Genomic DNA, 16,831 nt, shown 5'->3' on the forward strand with positions numbered 1-16,831 from the left:
CCTTGAACTCAGAGAGCTCAGCGTCTTTTGTTAATTTTCTGTTCTTAGATACATCAAAAATTAAAACTCATAGCTGGTCATGTGAGACATTTGTCACCTCTGCACTCAGGAAGCAAGAGGATTGCCATTGATTGGGTTGTAGAAAGAGAGACAGAATCTAAACGAATAAACAAAATCTAGCTCCTTTCTCCTTTATAGTTGGAATTGAAGAACACGCACTAACTCAAGCTAACTGATGTGTATCTATGTCCACCTTAAGAGTATAAGGGACCATTGGGCATGGCTGACGCATGTCTTTAATCCCTGCACTGCAGAAGAGCTCTGATTTTGAGGACAGCCTTGTCTACAAGTGAGTTTCAGGCTCCATAGCGAGATCCTGTCTTAGGAACAAAAAGTATAAATGGAAATTGATCTGCTTTTTTACACTGTGATTAACAGTATAGGATTTTACCTATTTACAAACTTTTTAGATAATATGTCGGACTATAGAAATTCTGATAACTTTTGTTACAGTTAATTGTATTCTTCCTGGCTAACCTTATTACTGCCTGTCAGTGGTGGCACATGCCTTTAATCCCAGCACTTGGGAGACACAGGCCAGCCTGATCTACAGAGCGAGTTCCAGGACAGCCAGGGCTACACAGAGAAACCCTGTCTCAAAAAACAAAAACAAACAAACAAAATTAAGTTACTGATGGGTCTGGAAAGATGGCTCAGCAGTTAAGAAAAGCACTTACTGCTTTTACAGAAGACCCAAGTTCAAATCCCAGTATCCGTGTTGGTGGCTCACAACTACCTGTAACTGTGTTTCTCAGGAATCACTCTTGGTTCTTCTGGCCTCTTAGGGCACTCATACTCATTTGCACAGACACACACAGAAATGCTAATTAAAAATAAATCTTGGGGAAAAATAATTTTGTAACTGAGATTTTCACTATAGTTTTATTTATTTATTGGTTTTGGTTGTTCATAGACAGTCTCACTGAATAGCTCTTGCTGTTCTAGAACATGTTCTATAAACCAGGATGGCCTCCAGCTCACAGAAATCCACCTGCCTGTGCCTCTTGAATGCTGGGATTAAAGGTGTCCACCATTATACCCAGCTAGTAGTATCTTTTAAAAATGGGTATCCTGAAAAACATCATCTCCTGTCTCCCTCCTTGTCTGACATTTTCTGACACATTTCTGCCTTTAAAATCAAGTAAGATCTTCCTTTCAGGTAGCTTGAGAGATGCTCAGCAGCTAAGAGCACTTGTTGCTCCTATGAGAACATGGATTTGCTCTCCAGCACCTACATGGTGGTTCAAGGATCTCATGCCCTCTTCTGGCCTCCACAGGCACCACACACACACACACACACACACACACACACACACACACACACACACACACACGAACATACATCTATTCAGGCAAAACATTCATGCACATCAATCTAACAAAATTTTGATCTTAAAGATCTCTGTTTTCTTTGGCCACTATGACAGGTATGTTGGTGCTTGTTTCACTTAATCCTTCTAACCAGTGAAAGGAGATGAGTTTTGTTGTGTACTTCTTAAAGGAAGGAACTAACACAGAGCTGAAGCGACTAATTTGTCAATGCCCTTCAGACCACAGACGGTATGATTTAGGTTCCTCCAGATTTGTCAAGAGTTACAGTTCTTGATCTCAAGCAGCAGCATTCTGAAGTATATTTATTTTGTTGTCCCCACTCCTTGTCATCTTATGTGACATATATATAGATATATAGACATAGACATAGAGATTTCTTACACTTAGGAATAAAGTCTTATCATTATATCCTTTGAAGCCCTTAAGATAGTTAACTTTGCATACAAGCATCTTTGAACTGGAATATAGATAAATTATACATTATTCCTTCATTTTCATGGATGTCATAGGCCTTTCCACGTGTGACTGCATACTAAAGTTTACTTAACATACATTGTATTCTGTATTTTTTCAATTTTGTGTGTGTGTGTGTGTGTGTGTGTGTGTGAGAGAGAGAGAGAGAGAGAGAGAGAGAGAGAGAGAGAGAGAGAGAGAGAGAGAGAATGTGTATAAGAGAGACAGATTGACAGAATGAGAGTATAGAAATGGGGATCAAATGTCCTCTTTTATCATTTTCCACCTATTCCTTGAGACAGAGTTTCAAGGCTGGCAGCCAACAAGCCTCAGTGTTGGACCTGGGGTTCTTTGTGCACAGAATGCCTTGCTTGTTATTTATATGCTGGGAACTAAACTCCCTTGAATTATTATATATCCCTATTTTAGGGCGGGTCAATTTGAAGAAAGACTAGATTGGCCCAAAACAGTTGTGTAGAGTATCCAACCCTTGCAAAAAGAAGGTATTTCTTCAAAGGGCTAGGTATTTCTCTTGTCAGACTTGAAGTAAACTACTGACTAGATAAAGAATTACTAACTCACCATTTTCAAGGAAGATTCGTGATTTCTGTATCTTGACGCCAGCTTCACATTGTTTGTTCATTCTTCTCAAGAAGGTCCAGCTGTTTTCTTGAGAATAGAGTTGAGGTCTACTTTGGAGCATTGTGTCCACTATGTACCACATAGGTGCTGAGGAGCAGCTTTTGCTCTTGTTCAAGGTCAGCACAGTATGTACATTATCTAATCTTTAGCTTACACCTAAGTTGATTTATGGATATGCAACAAGAGAGATTTGCCCCTGGCTGGAAGTTGGGACTCAAACCAATTTTGACATACCTTGTGGCTAAAGCAATTGCTCTTGCCTCCTCAGAAGAATCTAAGAATAATAGAAGTGTTTTTCCATTTGAAAGGGTTCTCTGGTCCTTGTTTTGTTCTCTGTGTGATCTATGGTATTGTTTGCATGCTATCTTCCTGTAGTACTCACAGCACTTGACAGACAGCTATAACTTTAGTGCTGGGATAGCAGCTTTGCCCAGCATGGGAAATAGAAGGGTGTCACATCAGTATTTAATGACCTGCTCGAATGTCTTCACCAGTTTGTTGGTGAGCAAGCAAACAAGAGTTGCATTGACTTTCACAACTCAGATTTATTTGAACATTTGTGATTACATCTGAATTCCTTTGACTGATTTTTAAAAATTCTTCCATGGTAAGTAACTAGGTGGGATTTATGTATTCTGCATATTTTTATTTTGCAATTGATGGTTAAACCTGTAGTGACTTTCTTGGTCTATATCTCTGTTGGTTACTTAAAAGGAAGGGTTTTGGTCTATGTGTCTGTCTTTTGACGCTTCCCTTGCTCTGTGGCTCAGTCTGGCCCAGAGTTTACAATCATCTTGCTTCTGCCTCCCTAGGGCTGAGATTGCAGATGCACCCATCTGAAAAAGGAAGCTAGTATTCCAAGTCTAAATTCTTCAGTATTTCATAATTGACATAAAATATTAATAGTCATCAAAATTTAGGTCAGTCTTAACTCTACTATCAATTTAAATGTAATTGGCCTTTAATATCCTGCAATAGAACAAGTCTCTAGAAGTATTGTCACTTAATGTTCTAATGGATATTCTTATTAAATTTCTAGCTTCAACCTATGCTAATGCTGTTAGTGAACTAATTACCAAAGAGCCTGGTAAACATTGTGCATTCTTTGGATGCAGCAAGATTTCTAGTAAAGCTTCATCCAGAAATATAAAAGTATTTAATTATTTCTTTTCACAATAAGTATGAACTGATAAGGGTAAGTGGGTGGGGCAACCGGAAGTAATTACTAAGGCTAGTGGCATTTTTGTGGTTTAATAAAGGCAGAAGCTAATTATTCAGTTTTTATTTAAGTGAAATGATGCCAAAAAGGAGGTTCCTGCAGAGCAGCTGCACTTCTTCAGTGTCGCCCTAATTTACCAAAGACCCAACTGTCACAAACAGAACTTTTAAACTTGATATATAGCCACAGAAGTAAGGAGGCTTTTGTTTGGAATGCATGCTGGAGAACTCCTTTATACAAATCAGCCGGCAGATGACGGACAATGATGAAAATTTGATTCTTTGAAGTCATAATAGTCATTGAAATGTGTGAAATTCTGGTATTGAAAAGAGAGCAGCCAGCAAGACTCTAAATGCTGGGTGGTTGCAGGAAGCTTGCTGGGAGGTTTTTCTGCATTGTGACACCAACTTCCCATTGCTTGTTTCTTACTTCCTTTGTTAAAAAAGAAAAAAGTGGAATTCACACAAGATAAGTGGGGACAGATGATAACCGAATCAGTTTTTATATGGAAAACTAATATTGTATCATTTAACATTATTAGGATAATTACATTCTTTAATAATAGAAATAGATTTAATTTTTAACCCAACTGTTTAAAAGTAAGAAACTTTAAAATTGAGTAAATTTGTATAGTGTCTGCGTGGTAATATGATTTGCTAGAATTTGCAGATATTCTTAACTAGTAAGTTGAGATTCTTTGGGGCCAACTTGATGGCTTCTTATATCTTATATGACCTGACTTTTTTCTGATTCTAGAATATTTGAAAAAAGAAACTAGTAAAAGACAATATTGATATCTTTATGTCATTTCTTATAGAAAAATAATGTTTTAGAAAGGTCACAGGTGATCAGTATTTTAGTACAAATATAGAAATCCATTGAGAATTCCACTAATTCAGCAGTTTAATGTACAGGAGTTTTATTTGTTTGTTTGCAAAATCTGAGTCACAGGTAGCTCAGCGTGAATTGAGAGAAAAAGGAAATCATTGAAGACATTCAACATGGGGCTCACAGATCTTTCCAAGGGTTGCAGTGTTTGAATGGAATCTGGGAGTGGGAGGAGCCTTAGGCCATTGCAGTGTGTGTTTGAGAAGAGGTTCTTGTCAGCAGCTGATGATGTTGCATGAAATGATAACAACAGTGTCAGTGCATCTTACAAGTGGGAGGAATAAGTTTGTCTAGGCCCAGAGTGCTTCTGCAGGGACTAGGAATAGGGAGTACAGCGGTCGGTCCTGTGAACATTAGGTGTCTCACATGTGAGCTGCCAAGCCTTTGATCCTCTGTCCTGCAGCAGCTCAGCTGGGCTGCAGGAGCTCACATCTGCAGCAAAAACAGTGCGTCTGTCAGGACAACTTGCAAGGGCTTCAAAATTCAGAAACTCCTTGCTTGACTATCAGCTTAAAATTGGGAGCATGTGCCAATGAGAAGGTGCCAGAATTTGAGGAGACATGAAACATCAATAGTTATGAATTCAGGTGTAAGCTTTATTGGTTTATATTAGTCATGCATGCATCACAGTATAGAAGTATGGAAAAATAAATATATCTTATAATCTCATTTTCTGGAGGTAAAAAATTAATTGAATGTTTCCTTTCATACAGTTGAAGAAAAGCCATGTAGCAGTTTCGTTCATTAGAAACAATACAAAATAGAGGCATTGGTGTGGGATTTGGAGAAGATGCCTACCCATTAATTTTATAGCATGCTTATAATGAGTGCTCTTACTTTAATGCAACTATGACGAGGAAATATGATCTTAATCTGTGGCTAGAAAGATGGCTCAGCAGTTAAGAGTGAGAACTATTCTTCCAGAGGACCCAAGTTCACTTCCCAGCATCACCTGTAGCTCACAACTTTCTGGAATTCCAAGAGATCTGACATCCTCTTCTGGACTTTCAGGCACCTGTCTGTACATATCTGCAGACATACTACACACACAACACACACATAAGTACAAGTAAATCTTTCTAGAAAATATATTTGCCCAATAATAGAGATTATTAAACAATAAACTAAGTGGCAGTTGCAAAGAAAGAAATAAACATTGAGGACCTCCCACAGAGCCATGTCACTTCAAGCTCTAAGTAGAGGACTGTGCTTTAGAAAGTCACTTCTTAAAATGTAACACTTGGGTTAGGAATATAACTTAGTAATAGAGTTCTTGCCTAGCCATGTGTGAAGCCCTAAGTTCAATTCCCAGCCCCTCCAAAAAAAAAAGTGTGTGTGTATGTGTGTATGTATGTGTGTGCATATGTATGCCTTGTGCCATGCTAGGGATTTAACCCAGGCCTTGTAAATGCTAAACAATCACAGCCTCAAAAAATAAATAAATAAATAAAAGTTACAGTTTTATTTAAATTGAACCTGGCAATTAAAATTATCACTTAGAGCAAGTGAGGTGTCTCAGTTGGATAGATGTGCTTGCACCCAGGCCAATGACTCAAGTTCAAGTCCCAGATCCCACAAAATGGAAGGAAAGAACAAATCCCAGAGAGTAGTCCTCTGACCCCCAGAAGTACACTGCACCTGCACTCATAAGCACACACACTAAATCAAATTATTTTGAAGCAGCATAGAGTATTAATACTTAGGTTTTCTCTACTAGTTGTACTTGTATCATTTTCTTGTCTCCTCCATATAAAGCATTTGGTTGCCTTTGATCCTAGATGTGAGCAAAGTCTAAACAACTGATGTCAGTGCACATTAGATGTTCTTGTCTGGCTCAGGAGATGGCTTAAGGGATAAAGTGCTTGTAGCACAACTGTGAGAACCAGACTTCAGATCCCACCACCCACATAAAAGCTCAGCAGTGTGTGCTCCCAGGGTGTGAGAGGGGGGACACAAGACCCCAGAGCAAGTGAGCTCGCCTAAGTAGCCAAATCAGTGAGTTTCAGTTTTAGCAAGAGACCATCTCAGTAAATAAAGTGGAGAGCGGCTGAGAAAGCTACCCGACATGCACACAGGCACTTCACACAGTACACACAATGTGTTTCTGCATCATTTTGGTAGTTTCTCTAAACAAAAGAGCCACACCTATGGGACAGGTAGAAAGTTACTGTGCTAAGCAATGCTTAGCAGGGTACTCACTGAATTAACAAAGAGTTGTTTTTTTAATCTTAACACAGAGGTGACTCAGTGTTCTAGAACCTGCTGTGGCCCTGTGGTTCACAGCATTGACAAACTACAAGAAAACAGCCTTCATCAGAGGATATGTGGCACTGAAACAAAACTAACAAGACGGTTTGACAAGTTTGATGTAACCATTTCATTCTCCTTCTCAATTTTAAACAGTTATTCAACAGTTTCTCTGCGCACTTCCCCCTCCCTCGACAGTGCTGGGAATGGAACTCAGCGCCTCAAACATAGGAGGCATGGATTCCACCCCGTCCCTAATGATTCTAAATGTTTCATTTAAGAGAATGGTATAGATGATTGAGGGTTAGCATGCTAAGTGGGCAAAGTTTGTGGCATGCAAGCACGTGGACTTGAGCTCAGATCCTTAGAAACCATAGAAAAGCAGGCACATCAGCAGACACCTGTAATCCCAGCTCTGGGAAGGCAGAGGAAGAAGGATCCTTGCCTTGCTGGCCAACCAGTTTAGCCAACAAGTGAGCTTCTAGATTGGTGAGAGTCCCTGTCTCAAAAATAAGATAAAGGCACAATTGAGAAAGACGTGAAATCAACCCTGTCTTCCACATACCCCACCCACACCAAATAGGAGTGATATGGTTAACCCTGGTGTGATTCTAATGGGTTACTTTGATAGGGTAAACTATTACTAACTGTAGATTGAAACCCAAAATTACTTCATTATCTTGTGCCCTGACTGCTGCTATGTTTGGTGAACATGTTTAATCCAGAACATCAAAATTCGGTGCATTCTCTCACTGAAGCATTTGTTACTAGATAAATGTATAAAAAGTGAGAGAGATTACAGTTATTTACAGTTCTATTTTCTCCAAAGCTGGGCATCTTATGGCATACCTTTACAAGTTGGATTTCTATGTTATTCTTTTAATCAACACCAAAGGGAGAGAAAACGCTAAAGTTTTTTTTTTTTTTTTTTTTTGCTTTGTTTACTAAGTTTCAGACTTTGTGCAGTGTTGAGCAGTTTGACATAGAAACCACTGACAGGGTTTTTCTGTTTAAAATTTAGTTACTGGTTGTGTCTCTTTATTAAAAATGCATTTATATTTTTATGTATTATATGTATTTATATAAATGTCTTATGTGTATTTCTCCTGTCTGATTGTTATCAGATATTTGGGGAGTTCTGATGGAGTCACCAAATGTTATCAGACATGTCAGAATCCCCCTTAAGTTTATTAGTCTCGTTAATGAAAGAATTTAAGAATCTCAGGGACAGTTGAAGTCAGATTTTCAAAGGGAAACCCCAGGGCAGCAAGCTGTAAGCTTGCATAGCAGCCAGGAGGAGGGAGATAGAGAAGAGAAAAGGGCGTGCCGTTTCAGTTAGGCAGCATGGGGTCAGCCGCTTGGCAGTGACAGGAGCTGTAGAGGAAGACTTCAAAATCCCCAAGTACTGCTGGGCATGGCAGCACACACCTTTAATCACAGCACTCAGGGAGGCATTGGCCAGCCTGGGCTACAAAGCAAGTTCCAGGACAGCCAGCTCCACAGAGAAACCCTGTCTGGCAAACCTTAAAGAAACAGAAGAGACTAAGGAAAAGTTAGACCACCCTGAGTTCTCACTCGGAGCCTCAGGTGGCTCCTCACAGGGACTACACTAGAGGTAGGAATTCTGGGAAGGAAAAGTTATTCCTAATAAGCACTCATTATTCTTCCTGTCTCTTTTGCATGACTTAAGGTGAACCCACACCCAAGGGATGGTCCCTTGGCCAGGTGATTGGCTAGTACCATGAAATTAACTGTTAGGGGAAGAGACAATGCCACCTCTCCACCTAGAGGCAGATTCCATTCTCTTGGCAGCAGATAACTTTCCCTTAATGGACCTCTTTTGCTTCTACAACATCAGTTGTCCCCTCTCACAAAGTAAGGACGTATTGACTACAAACTCCTCAGAAATGACCATGCTGGCTCTAGAGGTGGCAGCCATAGCATTAGAAGTGTAAGTTCAAGGCTGTTCTTAGCTAGTGGACACAAGAGAGTCTATCCAGAAAAGAAAGACAGGAAAGGAATAGCCTGATGGAGTGTCAGAGTTCAGTGGTTGGGCACTTGCTTGGCCTGCACAAGACCTTGGGATCAATCTGTTCAAGAGAGAAAAAATTCTGATAGCTCCTCTTTCACTGTACACCCCCAACACCAGTTCTCAGCTTTAGCACAAGTTGAACACAGTGGAGATTTCTAAAATAAAACGATCAGGGTAGTAGTGAAGTAAGCCGGAAAGATTATCCCAATTTATAAACAAATAAAAACCAAGCACATGGAGGTAGGAAACAGGAAAGGTGCATCAGTTGGTATGCAGACACTCAAAGATGTGCGTTTCTTGTTCTTCCTTAGGATATCACTACTTTAACTGGTGTTCCAGAAGAGCACATCAAAACCAGAAAGGTCAGGATCTTTGTTCCTGCTCGCAACAACATGCAATCTGGAGTAAACAACACAAAGAAATGGAAGATGGACTTTGATACCAGAGAGAGATGGGAAAATCCTTTGATGGGTTGGGCATCAACGTGAGTACTTTGAATATTGTTTTCAGATTTTCTGTTGAAAATACTAATTTATTTATTTTTTTCTCTGAAGAAAACACTGACTTTTCTTGAGCTAATATGCTTGTGAAAATCTCTTTTAGTACGGTTAGGTTCACTACAACTGAGAACATGGAATATATTTATAGACATGTCCATGTGTGTTTGGCTCATAATAGTAAACTGCAGAAGTACTATTTCTGGATACTGTTGAGATAACCTTGATGAATCGCATGAATATTAGTTACAAATGCTCTGGGAGTGATATCAGTAATTTACTGACACTAGTTTTTGTTTCAGTTTGGTTTTTAGTTTGTGGAGACGCGCTCTCACTGTGTAGCTCTGACCTCCCAGAACTTGCTATGGAGAGCATAGGGACCTCAGTGGTGTGGCCATCCTGCTGTCTGTTTCTCAGTGTTCCATGCCCAGCTTCACCTTAGTTTTAAATTCAAATAATACTCCTGTATGACATTTGGTTTTTTTTGTTAGAGGTGTGGGAACAGAAATTCGCTAATTTGAGGGACACTTGTAATTTTCTGAGATCTTACAATTAAGATTATAAATTATAAATTAATTTTTAGAACATACTAGAATAAATTTTAGAAGACATCTGTTTTTGTTGATGTATCCAGGAGTCTTTTTGTTAGATATTCTTCCATGTTGAAATTTCAATAGAATTATATTGGGCAAATTATATAAAACATAGTTTCTAGAAGTTTTGGTATCTTAAATTTTGTTTCATGTAATATATGGAGTCTTTTGTAAATCATGTTTCCAGAGACCTAAGAAATTTAGAAGAAAAATCTTTGTCCATACCTAGTGGTTAGAATGTTATGACCATACTTTTGAGTTATATGAGATTTTAGTATGCTCATCTATTCCTATTAGATTCACATACTAATGCATCTCCAGCAATTACAGATCCTTGTTTCGGTATTGGTACCTTTTATATTCCAGCTTGTTTCTGGAGAATACACTTTAGATAAGAATATAAAGTTAGTCATCATGGTGGCCAATACATATAGTCCCTGCGTTTTGAAGGTTGGGTAAGAAGATGAGTTTGAGGCCAGCCCGGGTTAAAACAATGAGACACCATGAGAAAGGAAAAAAAAGGAGTTGGGGTGAGGGAGGCAAAGAGAGAAGAAAGGGTTAAATTTTGTGAACTTTACACACAGTCACACGTACACCTATTTGTACAGTCACAACACTAATGGCTGAGGCATCAATAACAAGATTATAATAGACTAAACATACAAATGTATATGTACTATATATGAAACAGCCATCAAATAAAGACCCAAAGAGAGAGAGATTCTTGTGCATTCTATGCTTAGATTTGATGATGTGTGGACAGTTGTGTAAGATATGCCTAGAAGGAGCTGTGATCTAATGGTAATAAGCTGGGGTGTGTTAGCCATCTTCTTTGTTTAAATTCTCACCTATAGCCTATGTTTTCAGGGACATACTCCTTTTCTCTAGGTATGAAGGTCACCTCTAGAACGAATATTTTGTAATGACGGCAGAGGAAGGTCAGAGACTTCTAATATAGCCTGCTTCAGGGCAGAAGGGCAAGAAAGGGCTAGAGAGACCTGACTGCTACTACTATTTTTTCTCAAATGCTAGATGCCAAGCTTTGTGTAGTGTGTCTTAAACCTTATCAGTTGGTCTTGGGGGTAAATTTCACTTTGCTATGCTTGTACAAATATTCACCCAGTCATCATCATAGCATTGCTTTTAGAAACATCACACTTGCATACTGAAATACTGATCACTTAATAATATGGGTTGAAAATTACATACTCTCCATGTATGGGAGGTAAAGCTCTTTTCAGAATACAGTTTCTCCAAAGTAAAACGTATTTTTAAAACAAGAAAACTTTTCTACAGTTGGTTTATCTAAAGTGTTGTTTTGTATCTAAATATTTTAAAAAAACATCAGTTCTCTTTGTTGTCATATTAAGAAATAACCACTAATTAGCTTGAAAAATATAGTCTGAAAAAAACCATGACTAACTATGTTTTACTAAAGCAGGAATTGTCACATTTGCTGATAGCAGAATTTTTTTTTCAATATTTAGCTTCTTTTGCTGGGGGGGGGAGTGGGATTTGAAACGGTTTCTCTATGTAACAGGCCCTGGCAGTCCTGGAAGTGCTCTGTAGACCAGTGTGGCCTCGAACTCACGGAGATCTGCTCGCCTCTGCCTCCCAAGTGCTCCCAAGTGCTGGGATTAAGGGCGTGTGCCATCACTGCTGGGCAAATGTTTATCTTCTTAATAACAGAAAGAATGGTATATAAAATTATTGTTTAAACATACTGAATTTTGGCTTAATTTGTGACATATTTTAAACCTTTTTATAAAATTGTTAATATTGGAAGGTGAACTTTTTATATTTACTTAAAAGTTTTATCATTTACAAAATTTATATCTTGGGCTGGAGAGATGGCTCAGCCATTAAGACTTCTTCAAGAAGACCCCAGGTTGATTTGCAATAGCACCCACACTGGGTGGCTCACACTGTAACTCCAGCTCCAGGGCAGCCTGACACCTCTGGCTTTTGCAGACACCTTCATTCATGTGCACACACCTCCACAGGGACATACATACATACACATTTACAATAATAAAACTAAATCTTAAACATTTATATCTCAAAAAAAATTTATATCTCAGATAAATGAATGGCTTCACCATAACTTGGATTTTCAGTCTGCCTATATTTTACCATTATATATCTAATATTAGTATGTGGAGTAAAAGAAAAATATTTAAAAACTAGTTATATATGTTGTAGGTTTATAGTTGTGTGTGGATGTGGTACTGTGGTTAACTCTAGAGCTTTATGAATGGTAGGCAAATATTCTACATCTGATCCATGTCTTTAGTTTATAATTTTCTTTGTAATGAGAGAACTACTTTAACAGAAGAAGAATGTATCTATTCAATTAGTTTTTAGTACTGACAAACAATTCTTGAATATGTTGAAAGAGAAATGACTATAGAACTTATATCTAAAACATCTTTTTCTAAAGACCCAAAATTTCCTCCTATAGGTGATCTAGACTGGATGGGTTTTCCCTAGTAGAGTACCTCTCTCTGGTTGGAGTCTGCCAGATGAAGTAACATGGACTGTAGGTGATCTAGACTTGATGAGTTTTCCTCTAGTAGGGTAGTACCTCTGGTCGGAGTCTGCCAGAGGGATGAAGTAATGTGGAAGATTTAACAGACCTAATCCCGATGAAGAAGAAGTTTTACAGTTAAAAGCACAAGAACATGACATATAGCGCCTGGAAAAAGAACGCTTGTGTATGTTTGGAGGTTCTTTCCCTGACTTGTAGTTGATGCACAGGGAGAAAAGCCACTGGTTCCTAGAGTAGAGCAGCGTTAGCAATAAAGGCAGTTCTGCAGCTAGTGTTGTGACAGAAGCTTGAGCCCAGAGAGGGTTTTGGGGTTGTTTTTTTTGTTTTGTTTTGTTTTTTGTTTTTTGCATGTTTCAGTGGCGACAGATAAGGAGGTTGCTGTGGAAGTACATTTCATTACTAATGAACATAGTTTTGGTTTTAAATATAGTGAATAAGTTTCACTGGTACCTATTCGGTCTATTTTAAAAAAATTTCTAAAAGGCCACTTTCTAAGATAAGTGTGCCTTGATCTTTGTTTTTAAGATTTTAAAATTCACATTTTTAAATGCTGTATTGACATTTTGTATCTGAAATGCAAGCTTCTTATGTTCTTTTAATTACCTGGGTCTTTTAAATGTTAAAACTCAAAGGTAAAAGGTTTATCTTTATGTAAACCTGAAAAATATTATAAGATGCAAAAATCATCACAAGTTTGGCCCAAGGTTTTTTTTACAATATAAATCTTCTTAATAATCTAATAGGGTAAGCACACTGGGGCCAGAATAAACCATTCCTTGTCATTTAATAGTCCAGCTAGTTGGATATTAAACTCATAGATTTCTTCTTTCTTTTTGATATTATTATACATGTGTATGTGCATGCATGTATATGCATGTGAGCTCAAATTTGACAACAAGCACCCTCAACCTACTGAGCCATCTTATTAGAGAAGTATCACTCTATCATTTAGTTTCTAGAAACAAGTATTTTGTTTCTTGTCACGGGACTGGGAAGGCCATTTAATTTAAGCAGAGGTATTCGTGAATTTTGATGTTGCTAATTCTCTCATTGCCTAATTATCCACACAGTATGCTTGACCCTTACCCATGATAACACATAATTGTGGACATGATTCTTAAGCTTGTAGTTAGTCCTTTGGCTTATCAGGTAGGAATAGTATTGTCTCTGCCATCCTTCCCTCCTAGCTCTTCGACTTCATTACAAAGTCACTTTTAAAATCTGTTTGATCACTTGACTCAAGTTTTGTGAGTCCTTCAGGAAGTACTGCCTACTTCTCTTTATTGATTTGATGAACAAGTAAATGAGTGTTTGTATTTGTGGACGGGAGTAATCTAGATACATGGAATTATCAGCCATTCCCCTCCTGCCTTCTATCCATATTGTGCACATACTCTCTATCTCCACAGAAGAGAACTCAGTCAATGTAGAATATATCTTTGTGGGTTTTTTCCAGTATATATATATGGCTTCATTTATCTTTTGGTCAAATTTGATGGCTCAAGTTGCAAGATCAGTAAGCTGGCTGATCACATGTTCATCCACCAAGGAAGGTAATAGGGATAATATGAGGTAGAGTGAGGTCATAAACCCCCAAAGCCTGCCCCCAGTGTCCCACTTCCTCCAGCAAGGCTCTACCTCCTAAAGGTTCCCTAATCTCTGCACACAAGCCCCCAGCTGGTGACCACAGATGCAAATACATGAGTCTATGGGGGATATCTTTCATTCAAACCATGACTCTTAGTGTTCTTTGCTTGTCAGAGGTCATTTTTAAAAAACTCCATTAAGTCAAGGCTTGTTAGATGTTTATGATAATTTTATACATTTATGTTAAAATTCTAAATGTAAACAAAAATGGCTCTTTAAAATAAAAAGTAACATAAAGAACAATGAAATGTATTATATACCCACATTGAGAAACAGCATGTCCAATATCCTTGAAGTGTTTTGCCTATTTTTGTATTTTATTAAATATGTATTCTGTGACTGGTGTTTTTGTACAACATTGTATTTACAAGATTCATCCATGTTACTGCCAAAGCAGCACTTTGGTTTTCAGTTGGAGATTTTACATGTAATTCTGAAAAGAATCCCATGTAGATCTTTGAAAGAATGTATGACTTCCTGATATTCTACTTAACCCTTAAGACATTAGTCATTGACTTATCATGGAATCAGTTTATATTGGGAGTATCGGTAATATATTAATTCTGATCCTTACTCATCTTGACCTAATGACAGCAGCTGTGTAGAGTTTTGTTCCAGTAGATAGTCACATTACTGGTAGGTCACCTGGAGCAAGTGAAGGATTAATTTTGTTTTGTTTTATTTTCCTTGCCTTTTCGGGGTATGAGGAGTACTGAAATTCAGTGTTTTGGGTTTAAAGGCATAGTCTTTCTGACATTCCAGTGGAGAGCACAAGGTGCGTAGCAAGTTGTGGCTTCTTTTCGCCTCAAGTGTTCAGCTTGCCAGCCCTGCCCATTCACATACACTGCAAAAGTTCACGGCCTCGTGGACTCCACACTTAACAGAGTTCACCCCTGCATGTCCAGATGCTCTGAGAGCAGCTCTACACATTATCTTCTGATTTCTTGTGTTGACAAGCTGTGCCTTTTTGCTTGACTTCTCCATGTTCCTATCTGTCTGAACTAGAGAATACTTAGGGAGAAAATTGAGAACTGTATTCCAATCAAGTTTGTTTCGAGAGGGGGGGGCAGAATTCTCTCCAGTTTTTTCTGCTTTTGGTCTCTCTCGTCCATTTTCCCCTGTTTTGTTAAATGTTTATAGTTGCTATAAATGCATTTGTTAGTCAGGTACACTTCTAAGATACAAGTTTCTTTATCATTACTTATTTGGAACCTCACTAGTTGAGAATTGAGCAATGAAGTATAAACGTCAAAGTAGAAATGTACTCATAAAGATTGACAGACATACAGCTGGAGAGGATAGGGGATGAGAGATTTCATGGACAAGATTGGTACTCAGAGTGAGCCATGAGAGATGATTGGGGTGGATCTCCATATGTAAAGATACTGGGCAAGCATCCTCAATGGAAGGAGCAACTGAACTGATAGGAAAGTCCAGGCTGTGTAGTCATAGAAATGAGTGTGCTTTGACTAGTTGGTGACTTCTCAGGGGATAACTAGAAATGTCCAGAAAAGCATTCTGACCATCCTGGACAAGTGCAGAAACTCCCACAGCTGACAGCAGGAACTGTTTGAAGTTTTGACTTGGCATGCACTAGGTTTGGGAAATAAATAATAGGAAGATAAATGTGGTAACCTTAAATGATGGGGTGGAATCAACAAAAGGAGACAGAGTAAGATCTTGGTACCAACATAACCTAGAAAGAATTCTAAACTGTGAGAGATGAAGGAGAAGGACAAACCAACTGGAAGATGATTGCTTATTGATGGTTTATACCATTGAATGTACATGTTCATAAAGCAGACAATTAAAAAGCTCTATCACCTTTGCAGGAAATGCATCTATTCTCTTGACTTCCAAGGACTGTCTGTCTGTCTCTCTCTCTCTCTCTCTCTCTCTCTCTCTCTCTCTCTCTCTCTCTCTCTCTCTCTCTCTCTCTCTCTCTCTTCTGAGCTAAGCCAGTGTGTCTATCAAAACTATTCAAATCACTGAACCATATTTATATTGGCACATCTGAGTATAACTATCAACTGAGAAACTATATGTGCCTTGAAAAGAAGCATCAATACAAAATTATCATTAATTTTTGGTACTAATATAGATGGTCAGTAGAAGGGTCTTTTTTTTTTCTTACAAGGGGAATTTATTATAGGAGTCCATGATTATAGGGATCCTAAGGAATCCCAGCAAAGCCAGGATTGGTGTGCCAGACCTTCATCAGCAGTCTGTGGGACTGAAGAGCAGGAGAGCTACTTCAGAGCTCTGCTTAGCTCCTAGCTTTCCCATGGCCAAGGCCCCCAAAGGATTTCTTCTTCTTTTTCTTCTCTAGATTGGGTGGCGTGTAGTGCAGGGCAGTCTTCAGTTCTCTATGTAGTGAGGCATGACCTTCCATTTCTGATTCTCCATCCCAGAGTGTTGAAATTCCAGGAGTATGCCTCCACATCTAGTGGTATGCAGTTCTGGGCACTAACCTAGGTCTTCTTGCATCTAGGCAAGGACTTTACCAGCTAAGCTATGTCCCTAGCCCCTGCCTACTTCCATAGTTCTGAACAGGTTTCCACAGAATGTTATATTCATCCCTAAGAGATTTACTTTAAACATTTGTAGCAAACATGGTTATGCTTTTATAAACATAAAAATAAGGGCTGTCAGGCCTTAGAATGTTTGTTTTTG

General features: G+C 38.5%; 1 protein-coding gene across 2 annotated transcripts in view; it reads left to right on the forward strand.

The window, feature by feature from the left end:
- The window catches only part of Ndufs4 (NADH:ubiquinone oxidoreductase subunit S4), a 100,749-nt gene that overhangs the window by 60,527 nt on the left and 23,391 nt on the right, over nucleotides 1-16,831 (forward strand). For both annotated transcript variants that reach the window (XM_037209431.1, XM_028884575.2), the window contains exon 3: nucleotides 9,185-9,357. In XM_037209431.1, coding sequence (XP_037065326.1) covers nucleotides 9,185-9,357 — 173 coding nt within the window. The remainder of the gene's footprint in view (nucleotides 1-9,184; nucleotides 9,358-16,831) is intronic.

The sequence above is a fragment of the Peromyscus leucopus genome, chromosome 11, assembly GCF_004664715.2.
Source record: "Peromyscus leucopus breed LL Stock chromosome 11, UCI_PerLeu_2.1, whole genome shotgun sequence".
Lineage (NCBI taxonomy): Eukaryota > Metazoa > Chordata > Mammalia > Rodentia > Cricetidae > Peromyscus > Peromyscus leucopus.